This window comes from Centropristis striata, chromosome 3 (genome assembly GCF_030273125.1).
Source record: "Centropristis striata isolate RG_2023a ecotype Rhode Island chromosome 3, C.striata_1.0, whole genome shotgun sequence".
Classification (NCBI taxonomy): Eukaryota; Metazoa; Chordata; class Actinopteri; order Perciformes; family Serranidae; genus Centropristis; species Centropristis striata.
This window is the reverse complement of record NC_081519.1, coordinates 6,492,447-6,511,732: the sequence shown is the minus strand read 5'-3', so window position 1 is coordinate 6,511,732 and position 19,286 is coordinate 6,492,447. Positions and strand designations below refer to the sequence as shown.

Here is a 19,286-nt window from a genome sequence, read left to right as displayed (position 1 = left end):
GGTCCAGCTGAGGCCTTTAGTACCTGCATCCAGCCTCATCATTTCTTCAGTGTTCTTTCTTTCTTTCTGTCTTCATGACCCGTTGATAAAAACCTTTAAAAACACTGAATAAATTGGTATTTGCCTGAAACTGTTTGACGTCCTGGAGGGGCTGTGAGCCAAGCTGCTGCTAACATTTGCTCAGCTTGTTTCTCTGCTAACTTAAGATCCAGATGTCCAATGACTAAAATACTTTATCTGGGTCAAAATATATGTTTAAAAAACGACTAAGATGAGATAAAAAACTGACAGCTTCTGGCAGACAATGCTGGTGTTTTCTACTGACAGGCGGCTAAATAAATGGTAACAAACTGTGTCCTTGATTCAAATTACGGGTTGCTTCAGGTTTTAAATTTTGTCCCACATATGACTTACTGTGGAGTACAACCGAACAAATATGCAACTATACAGGCCTAGTTGTATTTAGACAGTTTAATGCAAAAAAGTTACATATTATACCTTTAATACTGCAGCTGGGATTGCAAGACATTTTAATTTGGTGGACTTTACGTGGACATTTCCTGGTCCCAGGTGTGACTGGTTTGCTAAAGTTTTTATCTACATCTTATCTATCGTCAGTAGTGCATCTTGATTCTGAATTTATTCTCCACAGGACCTAGTTCACAAGAACACCCTGTTCATTACTGCATGTTCCCATCTGTGCAGCTCGGGCCAATAAAGCATCTGGTCAGCGCACAACATGAGGGATGTCTTGAAGTTCATTTTGTGAAGTCCATTTATAGGGACAGGGCTGTCGTACAGTATGCAGGTCTGCCAAATGTATTCATCCAGGTCACAGTCTGTCTTCATCTTCATCTCTCAGACGAGAGTCTGATGGCCTGAAACCCATCAGGCAGAAATCTTATAGCGAGGTACTCAAGGTATCTTATTACCTGCATATATGATGATGGTGAACCTTTTGAACTCCTGCTTCGTGTGTGTAATAATGTACAGACAATGTTTGTGCAGGCAAAACTGAGCATATGTAATAAAAGGCGTTTGTTTTTTGGAGAGGTCTGAATGTGGGCAGCCGCCAGCTTAAGCTATGAAAGTTCCTTTGTGCTCCTGTTTGTGAATGCATGTGTTCTGAGCACGTGTAAGCAGGCAGCATTTCATGCCAAATGGTACCAAACTTTCCCTTCACCAAACTTTCTCTAAAGGGAGAAGTTAGTTTGAAACAAAATAGTTACCCAGACATTTGCTCATGCAGTTCATGCAGCTCTGTTTCGGTCCCAGACGTCTCCTGATGACCCATAAAGTTCTCTGGTGTGAGAAATCTTAACGAATACTTTGTGAGCATGTTGAAAGGCCACATTTCAGAAGATAACTGTGATGTGTTTCCATGTGTGGTCTAATTTAACTTCAGGTCCTCTGGAGAAGAGCATAAAGAGCAGAATCTGGGTGAATCACTTTAGACCCAACTCAAATTGAGAAAAAAAAAGGGGATTTTGTTAGATTTTTGTAGTCTTGTAGGGTTTAAATACACTGTACACATCAAGCTAAAGCGCTCACAAAGGATGACATTTAGCTTTTAGGTCAATTTGTTCACTTTTTTTCTCCAAATGCTCCATTAGCTGTTTTCAAGAGAAATTTCATTAATAGTTATTTCATAAACGTCATAAAAAAGATTATTATTATTATTATTAGAGATTACTTTTTTGTAATGTTTTTTACACAATAATGCAGAAAATGTTGCTTGGCGTGATTTAGAAATGGTGTTCGTTTTAAAAAAAAATCTGCAATTGTCTGAAACTGAACAGTATAATACTTATACTTATATACTTATTTTCTCAGTCATCATTTATGAAAATTGGCTGACAATATATAACATTGTTTGTATAATGTATAATAATAAAATGTTAAAACAATAAAAATGTTAAATATGATTTAGTTTTATGTGTGTTTTAATGAGAAAATAGCTCTCTTGTTACATTTGCAGAGTGGTGACAAAATTGGTGCACAATCTACCTAAAAAGGTCTATTTTTCCAGCTTTAAAAAAATGACCATATCTGCCACGATATCGGTTATCGATTAATTTTTCAGTATCATCATCAGTCTCAAAAAACCCATATCGGTTGGGCTCTAATTATTATTTGTTTGTGACATTTTGGTGTGAAACTGCAGTAATGTGATTCTTCACTGAAAACTTTGTTCAAAGACAGCAGACATTGTGTGTGAATAGATTAGATGAAAGGATCCATATTTAGATTTGGATTGAACACACAAACACAACAAGTGACTGTTCCCCCGTGTCCTCAGTATTTAAATATAAAAAGGATTTGCTTGTACAAATTCAAGAGCTGTGAATTTTTATTATTATAATTATTATCAGAATCATTCTGAGCTGCTGAGCTTTAATCTTTCTAATCATCCTTTAAGTGTTTGTTTTACAAGATGCAGGCTTGCAAATGATCATAACGCCACACAGATACTGCCCGTAACAATCAGCTGCACTAATGGTAACACAGATTTATGTTAAGTCAGCTCCGGCGAAGTGTCCAAGGTTACAAATAGTCAATAGCGAGATGTCGGGTCAGCAGAAACAGACTTAATAGGTTGACTCTTCAGCTGTTATTGCTCTTATTTTTTTTAACTTTGTGCATTAAAAATTTACAGATTTACAATGAAGAAAGACGACGGTTCAGTCTGGTGAAGAATCAGCCTCGGAAGATTGTGGAGAAAGTGGCCTCGGACATAGAGAAACTCCTGGCTAAGAAGCGCAAAGCACTCGATGTAAGTTTCTGACAAATATGAAGCAATTTGTTGCTACAATGTTGCATTTTTTCTACAGCTACTCATTTCTCTCTATGCTTTTTTTAACTGTAAATATTTACTGCAAGTCAACTGATCTCTCTCAAAACTACATTGAACAATTTTGAGTACTAAAGTTGTAGCTCCTTGCTTATTTAAAAGGGAGATTAATAGGATTTGTCGGTTGCAGTTTGTAAACACAATATTAAGCAGACAATACATTAAACTTTATTGAATTATTTATTCCTTCATCTGTATATGAATACATGCATTGCAATACTTGGTCAGATGGCAGAAGTAACATTTCAAATTGAATTAAATGTATGCATGTTATTCATTTTTCAGAATACATGCACTATATATGACCTATATTAATATATGTCTGACCGCTTAGGAACTGAGTTGGAAATTACGTAAATACATGGAAAAATGAACATATCTATTTGATCTATTTTGATCATCTAGTGATATTCTCAAGAGCTTTAAATGATTCCTTTACCCAGAAAATGGATATTTTGACACCAAGATATATATTGGTTCTCATAGACTTTATATGGCTGCCATCCCCGATCCACAATCTTGATGAAGTGGCTTCCATCAAAAATTGAAACTTATGGTAATAGAGAGTATGGAAAAATTTGGTGCGTTTGTCCGACGTGTTCCCATTCTTCTCAGATCTGGTCCTAAGCCGCCTGACTAAATCAAAACATTAGACATTGATAGAAAAGTATTTTTACATTAATTTTTTTTATTTGACAACATTCTTAACACTGTTTGAACATTTATTCTGTAGAACAAAGTGCTGGTTCGGTTTCATTATTTGCAGAAGCCGGTAAACTCAGTTCTGTCTCTGCATCATGTTTCAGTGTTTCTGCTCGACGACATGTTGTCGTACTGGCTCCTCTGATTGTTGAGTTTTTCTCTGTTTTCATCATGTAGAGATTAGCCAGCGAAGCAGAGCGGCTCCAGAGAGAGCACCCATGGCAGGATGGAATCAAGGTAAAGTACATTTTTCTCACTGTGGCCTTGTATTTTACTGCAATATTCACCTCTACAGAATAAGCACAATAATGAGGTCAAAGTGGGAACAACTCAAAAATGTCATTTGTGCAGAATAACACAGTTAAAATGAAATACATCATAAAAAACAAGTTGAATTTCTCTGACATGTTATTTTTTAAAAATTGGAATAAAATGGAATCTAAATATACAACACTTTTCCAAGTGCCCACAAGTGCCATGAATATTGGGAAAAAATGGGTGTCCACATGTTATACATGTTAAACTATTTGCTTACAACCTCTCCCGTCCTCTCCTCTCTGATCTATGTAAAGAGCCTGCAGTTCAGTGCAACTTCAGTGAATATTTGTTTTGTGACCATTCGTCTCAGAAGAATCGATCATGGCTTCCCAGTTGCACTGAAAATCGCAAAAAATTTAATGTTTTTAAGAGTATCTAGTTATTCCTGCCAGAAAGTTCAAATTCAGACGGCAATGTCTGTTTTCATAGTTTTTTCCTGTGATAAACAGTGTATTTTTATCAACTTTTTAAAACAAACAAACATACTTTTCAGGTACTTAACTTTTGGTGGGGTTCAGAGGGTTAAATATCATGAAATAATGTGTTTGTAACAAGGTTATAATAGTTTTGGATTTTTCATTAGTTTGAGTTAGTTTTTAGAGTGAGTTTGCTAGTTTTAGTTTAGTTTTTAGTTTTTGAAAATGCTTAGTTTTAGTTTAGTTTTTATTAGTTTTAGTGTTAGTTTTAGTTTTTTTTGTAATGGGCTATACGTTGGGTGCCAGATTGAAAGTGGTCATAATAAATTTTTCCTTTGTTGCCTTTTGTTTATCCATCTCAGCCCCAATAAGGTTATTAACTCTTACAGTTCCAGGTGTTTTGAATTTTGGTTGGAGTGTAGACATCCCAGTCTCAGTAAACATATTCACCATGTGTTGCATGTTCAAATAGAAACACTGAATTATGAATGAAAAAAGTTGACAAAAACGAAAACTAAGGACATTTTCACTATAATTTTAGTTAGTTTTAGTTAGTTTTGTAACCACAAAATACAGTTTCAGTTAGTTATCGTTTTTTTAAAAACTCTAGTTTTTATTTTTATTTCAGTTAATGAAAATGTTTTTTCAATTCTAGTTTTCGTTATTTCGTTAGTTTCCGTTAACTATAATAACCTTGGTTTGTAAGTGTGTTACATGGACCACAGTCAGTATCATTGAGAACCTCTGACCAGTGTAAATGCCACCCCAGCATGTTGCTTTTTTATGCCATCCCAAAAACTTTCATTTGTCTGTTTTGTTTTGTTTTGTTTTTTGTAATTTTTCTTTTTGAATCATCTAGTGGAAACATTGTGCAGTGAAATTAAAGCACTGATGTAAATTCAGAGCAGATGGGTCTGATGTCTCTGAGCGTTGTGACTCTAAATGGGACGACCTGAGAAAGACGGAACATTTCCACCAGTCAGCTGAGCAGATCCCTCAGCGCTCAGCTGGCTGAAACAGATGACCGAGTGCACTCAGCCGTGCTGCTCGCTTGAGTCCTACACGCATTGGCATTCCACTTTTCCACTCGGCCTGCTTCATTTGCCCAACAAAATCAGATGGGGTTAACCTCATCCTCTCACATGGCCTCTCACGTCCTTCCCTGCGGTGCCGGATCCCTCTGTCACTTTAGAAAACGCTTGTGGTTTTGCATGTTTTAGCTCATTCACTGAAAATGGTGAAGACTTTTCAACACTGTCATCCTTTTACCAAAGCATAACACGGCTTTTAGATTTATTTCTGAGTATCCAGTGAGTTTCCCATTATCTACTGGGAGTGATAAATATCTAGTCAATACAAAATTATATAAAAATCAACCGAAAATGAATTGTAAATGTTTTCTGACTGTGAAAAAGGAAGCCAACATAACTTGAAGGTTAACATACTGGCTTGATATATTGGGAAAAATATGCTTTTTTGCTTGGAGATTTATCTCATGCTTGTCTGGACTCTTCTTGTAAACCCAGATGGCAGCTTTTGTTACTGCTGAACAGATTCAGGCTAGCTGTTTCCAGACCTCATGCTAAGCTAAGCTATAAAAAAGCTTAGCTTTAAATTTGCTTTAAATTGTCTACATTTGTCACACAACTGTTGTATTTTTTAAAAAAGTGTACAGTGTGATTAAAAAAAAAGCTGATTTCATAGAAGATTGGAGACAAAATATTAGTTTTATAAAAAAAAACCAACTAGTGACAAGACATTTTGTTACTTTTGTACAGGAATAAAACTCAAAGATTAACTTGAATAAATAACGTAAATAACAAAGATGCTTACTCTCACACACCTTTGTTTCTGTCAGTCAGACAATAATCTTCATCAAGACCCTCATTCACTCACGATCCATAATCACTCAGCCTAATGAGGAGGGCAGAGATCTCTAGCTGAGCCAACACACAAACACAGACGACCACTCACACTCACATTCACACCTCGAGCCACCAGTTAGCCTCCCCTGCATGTCTCTGGACTGTGGGAGGAAGCTGGAGAACTCCCACGCTGAGATGAGAACATGCAAACTTCACCCTCAGCTGGGCTCGAACCCGGAGGCGTTGTTGCTGTGAGGCGACAGCGCTAACCGCTGCACCTACGTGCTTTCGCTTAACTGTCAGTTACGTTTCATTTGCAGCTCAGTGAGCAGAGGACAGGAGTCGATGGTTCGGCATGCAGCACGCTAAGGTGTCACAATAGCAGAATTTTAAACTTCTATACTACACTTGTATAGAAAAAGATGCTCTTACAGTCCCTCTTTCGTTTGCACAGCAAAAAGAAGATAAAAGTCCCTAGCATGCATAATTTTTTTTTTTTTATAATGTTTTTCTTTTCCCTTTTTTTTAATTTACAACCTGCACACAATAGTTGTACAGAAAAACTCACTGAAAACACATACTAACACATTTGTAATAATGCTAGTAGTTGTTGTTTTTATTTGTGCAGCCTTGGATTGAAAATCTAATTTTAGATCTGTTTTGTGTGTCTGTTTTGGGGCGGCTTTGGCTCAGTTGGTAGAGAGGTCACCCACTGATCGGAAGGTTGGTGGTTCGATCCCCGACCATGGCAGCCTACATGTCGAAGTATCCTTGAGCAAGATACTGAAACCTCAAATTGCTCCCAATGCTGCGTTCATCGGTGTATGAATGAATTCCCAATGGTGGAAGGTGGCACCAGTGTGCCCTGGTAGCCTCTAACACCAGTATGAATGTGTTTGTGAATGGGTGAATGAGCGTAGTGTAAAGCGCTTTGGATAAAAGCTCTATATAATTGCACTCCATTTACCATTTTGGTGGTTTTGGTTTTGGTGTTTAATGCATAATTAATGGAAATCGTATCATTTTAATCATGTGGTATTGAAATAGAAGTAGTATTTATACTTGTAGAAAAATTACAGCCCAGTTGAGTAAAAGCCAAAATATAGTGCTCTCCCTTACTTATTTATTGACATAATAATTATTTAGAATTTTTCTGATTATTAAACAAAAAATTGGAATAAAATGGAATTTACATATACAACACTTTCCCAAGTGCCCACAAATGTCATGAATATTCGAAAAAGAAATTGGTCTCCACATGCAATACATATTGAACTATTTGCATTATCAACCTGTAACCTCTCCTGTCCTGTCCTGTCCCCTCTGCTCTGTGTAAACAGCCTGCAATTCTGTCCTATTTTCAGTGAATATTTGTCACATGACCGTTCGTCTCAGCAGAATCAATTAACACTTCCCAGTTGTGCTGAAGGGTGCAGAATTTAATGTTTTCATTCAATGTTTTTTATTCCTCTCAGAAAGTTAAAATTCCAGCAATAATATCTGTTTTCAGCCATAAACATTTTCTTTATCATATATATAAAAAACAGGTGAAACATTTTCTGGAAGCCAGAAACACTGCTGACAGACTCAGATCTAAAGAAGCAGAGAAGTAAACATGGAGGATGAGCAACGAAACGTCTCTGAACTGATAAAGAACTCTGATGTTTTCAGAGCTGCTCTCCTCTGAGGACAGGAGATCTGCATTACTTACAGCAACAAGACAAACAGCAGACAGAGAGAGACTTGTCATATTTAGCTGAAGTGTAATATAGGCTGAGGCGCTCCGTGGAGATAAGATTTGGTAATCAGAACAGGCCATGAATAGGAGCATCGCAGGCTCCGAGTAGATGTCACGCTTATACTAAAGTATGTTAGGTCTCTTCAGAAACTAAGTCTAACAGATGGCGATGCTCTATCCAAGCCGCGCAGCCTGTCTACTGATTCATAATGTGACAGTGCTGAGCTGAAAACAATAGCAAACATTTGGTGCTTACAACTTCACAAGGATTTCAGGCTTTGCTCAGTTTTTGTAAACTAAACATGTCGAAATCAGCAACTTTTAGAAATAAAGCGGGGATGTTGTACATTCGTCATTACAGGTGCATCTCAATACATTAGAATATGATGGAAAAGTCAATTTCCAGTAGTTAAAGTCAAATGGCCCCAACCAAATATTAAGTGCATATAGATGGACATACTTTTTCAGAGGCCAACATTTACATATTAAACATACTTTTTAAAATTTGTCTTTTGGAATATTCAGCTTTTTTGAGACACTGAATTTTGGGTCTTCATTAAATGTAAGCCATAATCATTATAATTAGAAAAAATAAATAAATTAAGTGTGTGTAATGGATCTATGTAATGTGTTATTTCCACTTTTTGAATTGAATTACTGACATAAATATACTTTTCTATGATATTCTAATTTATTGAGATGCACATGTAGTGTTTTCAAGATTGAAAAAGCCTTATTGTCCATGACGTGGTGATAGGAAAATGTCTTAGGTTACGGACTCCAAACATCATAAAAACCTTGAGTATGAAAGACTCACATAAAATGTAATTTAGACACAAGCGAGTCACTCAAACAACGGAGCGCCCTGAACGGCCATTTACACATGGATTTTTTCTGTTTGTTTGTTTGTTTGTCTGTTTGTCAGGATTACTGAAAAAGAAACTACTGGCCTTGTTTTCATCAAATTTGTTGGAAGCATGTAGCATTGGCCAAGAAAGAACCCATTCATTTTCTTTTGGAGCTGATCCAAATCATGAAGCAAAACAAACTTTTTTTTCACTTCATTAAAATTACATGACAAATCACGGCCTTGGTGGAGGTCTGTGCTCTCCGAGTGCCCTTCTAGTTTTTATTTGTAAACAGCTCATGTTATCCTGAAAGAACATGTGCACTATGTCCATGTTGCAAACTAATAAGGGACTTTGAGAGGCAGATGAATGTACAAAAATGCAGTTTTTATTATTGATATGGTTTCATCGTTATTGGAGAATAATTACAATCTCTAGTTACGGTAACACTTTACAATAACCAACTAAATAATGTTTATAGATGGTTTATAAACCAATTATTAACCATTTACAAAGTGCTTTACATATTTAATCGTTAAATGTTTTCAACCAATTTATTAAAGGTATATGAATCATTTCAAAATCATTAACATACTTAATATGGAGTTAAAAATATTAAAATGGGTGCAACTAAAACTATTTATAAACAATAATATAATTATTATTATTAACTAATTATAATTTAATTGTTTGTTAATGGTAAAGTAACTATAAACGTACATTAATAGACATGTTTATAAATAAATATACATCTATTTGCCATTTATACGTGATCAAGTTAGTTAAACATTAATAAATGATGTATTTACCATTCTAAATGGTCTATAAACAGTTTATAAATGATGATTAAACATTAATAAACTATCTGTTTACCGTTTATAAATGATGGTTATTGTAAAGTGTTACCCTAGTTACAGTTACACGTGTGTTCATATGACTTTTAGTCCTCATGTTGTTTCACAGTTTCCAACACTGCAGCTTTCTCATATTTGCATCGATTTTCCCGCAGGAGCTGGACATGGCTTATTATGACTCCAAGGCAGAGCTGGATTATGTGAGTAAAAGACAAATGAACAGATTTGTCTGCTTTATTTATATTTACTGAGGCTGTTCGACAGCAGGAGGATTATTTGATTTGTTATGAATTAAAACAAATAGACTTAGAAACTGTCAAAATAATATTATATATAAAAGTTACAAGTGCTTGTTATAATACTGCTGATGAGATGATGGCGGTTACTGTGACATGTGCTTTCTTTCTTCTTCATGTTCTCAGTACTCCATGGACGGAGAAGGAGAGGTGGAGAATCCTTCACACATCAAGCTGGAGTTTGTTTACGATCCAAACTTCAAAAACAACGTCAACTATTCCTACACAGCCGTTCAGATTCCCACAGATATTTATAAAGGAGGCAAGTGAAGCTCTGTTTATATTATTTATTTACACAAACACTGGACTCATGCATTTTTCATCATCTTGAAATGATCCAAACTGTGACTCCTCTATAACCTTACAGTAAAATCTGAATGTGTTTTTGCACTACTTGCACCATGTGTACCTCATATGTATATATATATATAAGTATGCATATACATTTCTTGCAAGTATTGTATATGTCTTGGTTGTTTTAACCCTCCTGTTATGTTCATTTTTTCAGGGACAGCAATAACCCAGGGCATGTTTTTTATCATCCAAAAGTGTCAGAAACTAAAAAATCCCAATAAACGTTGTTTATATTTCATTAATAACCCCATTACTAACCATTTCAACCAATATTTAGTGCAATAGTGTTCTTTACCTCTCACAGATCATAGTTCAATGAGGATAATTCACTTGTTTTTCATTTTAAAAAAATCATGGTAAAACTTTTTTTAATCTACATTGGAAATACCTACATATAAAATGCAATGTTTTACATGACATTGATTTTTTTTCAATTTTATTTTACTTTTATTTTTTTTTAATTAAAAAATACTTTTAAGGGGCATCTCCGGTGGCACTCCTGGTAGAGCGCATACCATAGAGGCTCAGTCCTCGTTTCCACATGTCTTCCCCTCTGTCTCTCCCTTTCACTCTGAATGTCTCTCTATTATCAAAAAAAGCTATAAAATGTCTGAAAAAATACTTTAAACTATTTTATTTTTATTTTTAAACGTTGAAATGGGTCAATTTGACCGGAGACATAACAGGAGGGTTTAAATCTTGTTTTAAATACCCTAAGAAGCTGTAACAGAAAATAAAATAAAATAAAAATCTTGCTGAGATTGATAAAGTACTGTATTTATCTACCTAGTTATCTGATCACTAAATTGAAATTTTTTATTTTTATTATTTTGCACAATTTAAAATTACAAATGTAAGAAACAACAACAACATAAAGTACAGTGCAGAAAGAGACAGAAAGCCCCTAACCCTCTACTTAACCCATAAGAACCCACAGTGCCACGGGTGTCACAAACATTTTAAATGTTCTAGTAATGTTCATGTGTTTTCTTAAGTACATAAGTGTGTTTTTCAGTGTTTTGCAGCTACAGTAGGTTGTTGAGAAGCCCTCCAATGAGGCAGTTTTATTTATATTTATTTATTATTGATTTATTATCATTTTGTTACTTAAAAACAAATCTGAAATGGAATTTGTTGTCTAACATCACTATTCTGGTCACAATAATGATATATGTTATGGAGATTTGTTTTATGTATAATTGATTTATTATTATTTTGTTACTTAAAAAAAAGGAAAAATTGTGTCTCTGTAAGCAGAAAATGTGTCTAGTTTATTCATTTAAAAATAAGAAATATCATAAACATAAATACCATAACAGCCCAATGTTACGTATATATGTCACATCACAGATCTTTGACATTTAGGGGTAGTATTTTTTAAAACATCATAAATGTGTTCTATGTGGTCCACTTGGTCTGTGGTATATCCCCCATAATGTTCCATTAAGGATTACTGGGTCTGGGTTCTTATGGGTTAAATATTGTTAAAATTTAGGATCAAGTATCATATCTAATAAGTTTAACTCTTCTCCCCTCAGCTCCAGTCATTTTGAATGAGTTGAACTGGACGCAGGCGCTGGAGAAAGTGTTCATGGAGAACAGTCAGGAGGATCCGTCGCTGCTGTGGCAGGCGTTTGGGAGCGCAACAGGTGTCACTCGCTACTACCCAGGTAGACTCCAACATCTTTAGGACTTTTCTGTGCTTCCTAACCTAATGTTCAATAAGAACTTGATAGATGTCTTGATTTCTCCAGCTACACCTTGGAAAGCCCCCGATAAAATCGACTTGTATGACGTCAGGAGGAGACCCTGGTACAGTATGCTGCTGAAACATGTTTTCATACCACAGGTGCAGTAGATTGACAGGCTGACGCTGCTGCTTCCTCTCTCCTCTCTCTGTCACAGGTACATCCAGGGAGCCTCCTCCCCCAAAGACATGGTCATCCTTGTTGATGTGTAAGTAATTGGTAATAAATCAATAAGTTCATTTGGTTTAGTAATTCTTGTTTTGTTATTAAACTTTTTATTTGAAGAAAAACAAAACAGCACATACATGTTGCTCTACATCTTGTAAACATGTCAAGTCTTTTCATCAAAACATAAAAAGAAAGAAATGGTTTTAAAAAATAAAAATAAAAAAAATAATATAAATAAAATCAAAATCACATCCTTGCAAAAGCATTTAAACTCTATTACAATACTCTTACAAAGACATACTTATACCTAAATTGATAGGCAACTTGAAAATAAGAACAAAAATAAAATAAAGAAAATAATGATAATTCGAAAATCATAATAACAGCCTTAATAATAGTGAGTTTATCTGCCCAATGTAAACCTTCCTTCATCCATGTTTTAGTAATTCTTGTTTTAGATGTTTTTTATTCACAGATAGTAAAATATAGTATTGCCATGCTTCTTTGCCATATGAACAAACATAATGTCATAAAGAGACAGGAAGAACGACTAGATACATAGATACATAAAAATATAATAAATTAATATGAAACAAATAAATAAAATATATACATAAATATATAATACATGAATATGAAGTAAATAAAAGAAAGAAAGAAAGAAAGAAAAAAATAATTATAAAAATGATTTAATCAAATTATAATTCATGATAATAACAAAAACAAATAATAAAATAATAATAAGAATAGTATTACTGCTTGTATGACATTACCTGTGTTGCTTCTAAGTCTTGCTTCTACACTAAAAAATGGTGTTTATATCCATCTGCAAAATTTTCCTCACCCTTCCGTGAACTTCTTTCTCACTCACAAGTGAAGTGAAGAGACCAACTCTGGTGTTATTTCTCAGAAGCCAGCTGCCTCTTTGTGCTTCTGGTCCTAAAGGCCGGCAACACTAGAGAAAGAAGGGAGACTAAAATTGCATTGCACCTGGCACTGACTCGCACCAATACCAGCTGAGGGTGCAGCTCATACTGCTCATCATGTCTTAAGGTCGAGTTAGAGATGATTCAGACACAAGAACAACATCTCAATGACTCATTTGAGATGTTGTATTGTAGTTTATAATTGGAAAATCAATTTGGTGAGATATGAGCGTCACTATTTAAAGGAATAGTTCGATGTTTTGGGAAAGATGCTAATTTTCTTTCTAGTGGACAGTCAAAAAAAGAAAAACATTTTTGTGAATCCTGTGGGTCACAGGAGTCTATTTCATCATGGTACATGAAAAAAAGTCAACAGGAGTAGACTGGACAGGACTAAATAACAACAGTTCAGTTTTCATATACACGGCTGCCCATAAAGTTGGAATATATATATTTTTTTTACCTCTTTCCATGAAATGATTGTGAAAATGTAATTTATTCTTGACAGATAAAGTGTATATAATAACTTTACAACTTTATTAATCAATCTCTTCCGAACAAATCACATTAAAAATGAAACCACAATTAACAGAAGATTGTGTCTGAAAACTAAATTATTCCAACTTTATGTGCGACCGTGTATAAATAAAAAGACAGACTTGTGTAACAGGGATCTAGCAGCTGGCCTTAAAAAAAGGAACCCCCTTGCCAATTAGTTTCTGTCTTTTTGTGCACTTTAGTGAGGCCTTTTGGTTCCTAACACCAGAATGGGACAGGACAGGAGTAAAAATACACTACTACTACTACTACTACTACTACTACTCTAATTGATGCTACTGGTGGAGTCAGCGATTGCAGAAAAGTTTGTGGTAACACTTTACAATAACCAACTAAGTAATGTTTATAGATGGTTTATAAACCAATTATTAACCATTCACAGAGTGCTAAACATATTTAATCTTTAAATGTTTTTAACCAATTTCTTTCATGCTTAATATGGTGTTAAAAATGTTATAATGAGTGCAACTAAAACTATTAATAAACTATTAATTATAATTTATTTGTTTGTTAATGGTAAAGTAACTATAAACTTTATAAACGGTTTATAAATGATGATTAAACATTAATAAACTATCTGTTTACCATTTATAAATGATGGTTATTGTAAAGTGTTACCAAGTTTGTTGTTGTATATCAAGAGATAAATTAACAATTGGCACAGGAAAACATCAACATGGTTCATGATAATTACTGAGGCAGCCATGTGTTCAGGGACAAAACCATGTGTTGTTTTTCATTATTATTTTTCACCTATTCTGTAGAAATAGTGCACAGGCTAAAGGCCAAAAACCTGAAAATAATTTGCTCTACATTTATTTATACAGACGCTTTTAAAGGACACCTTATTTATTACATTTCCCATACTTTCTCTGGGGCTGCTTTTAGGCTTGTTGTGCTTGCAGTTTTATCAGCTGCTGAGAATTGTCTTTTGGCAAACAAACAAATAATTCATTAGCTAAAATGTACATTAGTGTTCCTCTGTGGGCTGCAAAAGATGGGAGAACGAAATGCAAACAAATAGCCACTGAAAAGGATTTATCAGTGCTGATTAATAGCTGCTGCAGGGGAAATCATGTCTGTGATTGAACATCTGGAAGGAACATATGTCAAGTTTACAGCAGCAGCTGAACACTTTGGCTGCAGGCTCAGAGGGAGAGAAAATACCTTGTAGTTAATTATACTGTTATTCAGTTAAAATAGACCTATTAAAGGTAAAAGTTTTCCTAAAAATCTTTTACAATATTTTTTTTCTGTAATTCTGACAATTTAAAATGCAATCACTGACCAGTTGTTGTGGGGAGAGTTTGCATTTATTTTGCATGAAATGTGTCTTAAACAGCACAAGATAAGTTCCTATTTAGCACCACTTTATATATATAAACAATCTATACTGTCACCTTTAGCATGACCAAAAACTCTCTTTAGAGATTTTTAAGACAGATACCAAAACTGATTTTAGAGGGAAACATTTCCCTAATTACCATTATGGCAATCAACATTGTGAATTTTCTAAGCTGAAAGTAAAAATACACTTCTTCTATGTGAACTGTGCACATATTTCTGCACTCATTTTCAAGATTCAAGATTTTTTATTGTCAACGAAAATTCCATTTGGTATTTCTCTGTAAAAAGGCTGTGCAGAAAGTGTCACCGTTTTTAGGGGGGCGAGGTAAAGGTACTCAGAAGGCTTTCTTAAACAAACATCAATGCAGAACATTAATAAACATTACACATGCAGTGTATTTCTTTATAAATATAAAATAAATTAAAAAGTAAACTAATTAAACCTCAGGACTGTATATCCAGTATCAGTCAGTTAGATAGATGGATAAATAAATAAATAGCTGACACAATTTCTAAATCACTAGTTAGACAGTTACCAGATAGTAATCTGCATTACATGTTCTGTAAAAAAGTTACTGGAAAACATATTCACCAATATGTACATGGTGGCCCATTACCCTTGGTATACCCATACTGCCTTGCGCGCTCGAATTTCATTTCGAACCTCCATCCAGTCTGGCAACCAGAGAGCTTTCTTAGCCCTGTTTTAGGGATCCAATCACAGAGCGGGGAGGGACGGCAAGACGATGACGCGTACTACTCGACACTTGGAAGCTTGTAGTTTTCTTACGGATCCAACATGGCTGCTGCAGTCGCAAAACTCTCTTTAGCTGTAGATGGTGTTTTAAATATTTTAGAGCGAAAGTTGAAAGGCGAAAGGTCTCTCGGCGGCTCCGCTGTCCCCCGCTCGTAGCGAGATCACTGCTGTTACTGTAGCGGGGCTATTAGCGCCGCGGCTAATCAGCGGCGCTACCGTAACGCCGGTGATCTGGCTACGAGCGGGGGACAGCGGAGCCGCCGAGAGACCCGCAGCAGCTTGTTTATTGCCCATAAAATCAGTGGATGTGTGGCTGAATGACATGAGGGGGAACAAAGCGTGAAAATAAATAATCTTGCAGAAAGCGAGAACTGGAGAAGCAACGCAGCAGCACCACTCTCACAGACACACACACAACAAACATCAATTTCTGTTGCTCTACTACGTCATCTGGTATAACTGATCTGATTGGCTAAGAGCTACCTACAGACGCTTTTGATAGACATTCTAAGCGCCAAATAAATGGCTCCGGAGGATCGTAAACCATGCCTCCTCTACGGAGAAATGAACGGCTGGTTTCCAGACCACATCTCATTTGAGATTAGTCTGGTGTTAGCCAGGCTAGTGGCCCATAAAGTTGGGATAAAATATTTTTTACTTCTCGATTAAATGATTGTGACAATGTGATTTATTCTTGACAGATAAAGTCTCAAAAATTCCTTAATCAATCTCTTCCAAACATATCACAATGAAAATGAAACCACAATTAACAGAGGATTGTGTCTGAAAACAAAATTATTCTAACTCTTTGGGTGACTGTGTATATGATTGCCTAATGTTGGCCAATAAAATTGGTTGACCAATATATCGGTCGGGATCAGACCTTTATGTAAAGTGATCTTTTTGCTCCTGTTTGTCTTTAGTTCTGTGATTGAGACGATGCTTGTGTTTCCTCAGGAGCGGCAGCGTCAGTGGACTCACCCTGAAGCTCATCAAAGCGTCAGTGATGGAAATGCTCGACACGTTGTCTGATGACGACTACGTCAACGTGGCCAGGGTTCGTATCTGCTGTACTCTCGACTCTTCATCGCTGATTCTCCACTATTTCACAGAACCTGGTCTCACAGGAATCCGTGAAATAGCCACGGATTCGCTAAACTCAAAATCCGTGGAATAGCCACGGAATAACTCAAATTTCCGTGAAACTGACACAGATGTCGCTACAATGCAAGTTAATATTTTTTCCTATTGGTTTGTTCCAAGTCACGTGACTTTCAAGGTCCCGGCGGTCAGAACAAAAAACATGGGGGACAGTTCTCTCATTTTTAGTGAAAAAAATCAATATTTTGACTTAGTTTCTGCATAAAAATGGATTTTGATCACATTTCTAGCGAGAAATATATGTTTTATTTTCTAAATATTCACTCAGTGAATGTACATAATCACTTTGTATGTCGGAATAGCCACGGGATATGACTGTCATTAACTTGCATTGTAGCGAAATCCGTGTCAGTTTCACGGAAATTTGAGTGATTCCGTGGCTATTCCACGGATTTTGAGTTAAGCAAATCCGTGGCTATTCCACGGATTTTGAGTTAAGCGAATCCGTGGCTATTCCACGGATTTTGAGTTAAGCGAATCCGTGGCTATTTCACGGATTCCTGTGAGACCAGGTTGATTTCACATCACTCAAACTGAATCTCCTTCTGTGTTTCAGTTTAACGAGAAGGCCGAGGCTGTGGTTCCCTGCTTCAAACACCTCGTCCAGGCTAACGTGCGCAACAAAAAGATCTTCAAGGATGCAGTGCAGCAGATGCAGGCTAAAGGCACCACCGACTACAAGTCTGGATTTCATTTTGCCTTCAACCAGCTGTTAAATGTATGTCACGTACTGACTTTCAGCAACTGGGGATGATGTTTTACTGTATTGACCTGCCCTTCTGTTCACTCTCATTCATCTCTCTCTGTTTTAAATGTATTTTTCAGAAGACAAATGTTCCTCGGGCCAACTGCAATAAAATAATCATGCTGTTTACTGACGGAGGAGAGGACAGAGCTCAGGATGTCTTCATGCAATACAACTGGCCCAACAAAACGGTTTGTTTCTTCTGTTTGTAACCTTTGAGATCTATCAGTTACATCTGCATCTTCTTCATCTTCTGAGAACTTTATTGTACTGCTTTTGTTCCTCTGAAGGTTCGAGTTTTCACCTTTTCTGTGGGTCAACACAACTATGATGTCACACCTTTACAGTGGATCGCATGCACCAATAAAGGTGAGCTCTGCCTTCTGTATGATTCATTAATTTTACTCTCGTCCTGCAGAGCAATGGTGTCCGTCGTAACACAGCCCTTCAGTGATACCACCCATCATGTTACAAATATATTCTTCTAAAGAGATTATTATCTGTATGTTTTTCATACAATGTCAGTTTTTAGGCTGCTTTGGTCAGGTTTATATTCATGCAATCGTTGTTCTTTACAACTAATTTCCCTGTACACTATTAGACTAGTCTAAAAGTAAGAAAACAGTCAGAAAACAGTCAAAATTGAGCACATTTAAGCGAACAAATATTGCATGTATTATTACAGCTATTTAAAATGAACACAAATCAAATTTTAAATGCCACTTAAATGTGTTCCACTTTGCACCGTGCATTGTGAATTTTTATTATTAAAGAAAACTTAAGAAATAACATTTATTTAAGACTTTAATTTAAGAAAATAAATCTTTGGTCACATGCCGGATTATTTATCGGATGCTTTTTCTTTAAATAAATTTGACAAGAAAGAAATTAAATTTCAGTGCAAATTATGTCAATACTTCATGCAATTTAATTGTAATAAAATAATTATAATTTCAATAATATGTTTAACCAGCTAGTATTTCTGGTGCCGACTAGCAAGGGTAGAAATACTAAAGTAAAGAAATACTAGTCGACTAATCTTCCACATCAGCTGGATGTTTCAACCATTTCTCCGCTGCTTTAAGCTCACAGTTTCAACTTTTAGCCAAATATTTCAACCTCTCTGCTTGGCTGCTAACTAGTTTTCACATATTGGCATCTCACTGGCTATCTTATGTGACTAAAAACCAGACCAAAACCAGTCTGTAATACTATGTGGCAGTTTATTTTGTCTTTAAATGTTATAATTACATCACAATTGTTATTTTTAGCTGAGTTTGGTTGATGAGTAGAGCTTTCTACTCTCCCCCTGGCAGCTGCAGATGTACCACCTGGAGCATGAGTCCCCTTGGCTTGGAATCACTGCAGCGAATCGCCCAGTGTTATTTAAAAACTGATACTATAGGAGCTTTTCAGAAGTTAAGACTGCAGTCTGTGGCTCACTTGAAATACCACACGCTGCGCCTCCTGCCATGTGTAAAGCATTTACAGTAAATTGGGTTTTTGTAGCTGAGCAGATAATCTTTATATGCATCGCTGTACAGTTATAGCTGCACTCAGTCTGTACTTTAAAATAGTCGTCTGCTTTATATTTATTAATCAATTCCGAGACAGAGGAACAAATAGATAAATCA

At 35.7% G+C, this 19,286-nt stretch overlaps 1 protein-coding gene across 1 annotated transcript in view; it reads left to right on the top strand.

Moving 5' to 3' along the window:
• Positions 1–19,286, top strand: part of LOC131966115 (voltage-dependent calcium channel subunit alpha-2/delta-2-like) — a 58,333-nt gene that overhangs the window by 19,188 nt on the left and 19,859 nt on the right. Inside the window, exons 3-13 of the mRNA XM_059328546.1 lie at positions 2,657–2,773; positions 3,731–3,790; positions 9,748–9,792; positions 10,015–10,150; positions 11,781–11,912; positions 11,997–12,054; positions 12,148–12,198; positions 16,704–16,803; positions 17,464–17,625; positions 17,733–17,843; positions 17,943–18,021. Coding sequence (XP_059184529.1) covers positions 2,657–2,773; positions 3,731–3,790; positions 9,748–9,792; positions 10,015–10,150; positions 11,781–11,912; positions 11,997–12,054; positions 12,148–12,198; positions 16,704–16,803; positions 17,464–17,625; positions 17,733–17,843; positions 17,943–18,021 — 1,051 coding nt within the window. The remainder of the gene's footprint in view (positions 1–2,656; positions 2,774–3,730; positions 3,791–9,747; positions 9,793–10,014; positions 10,151–11,780; positions 11,913–11,996; positions 12,055–12,147; positions 12,199–16,703; positions 16,804–17,463; positions 17,626–17,732; positions 17,844–17,942; positions 18,022–19,286) is intronic.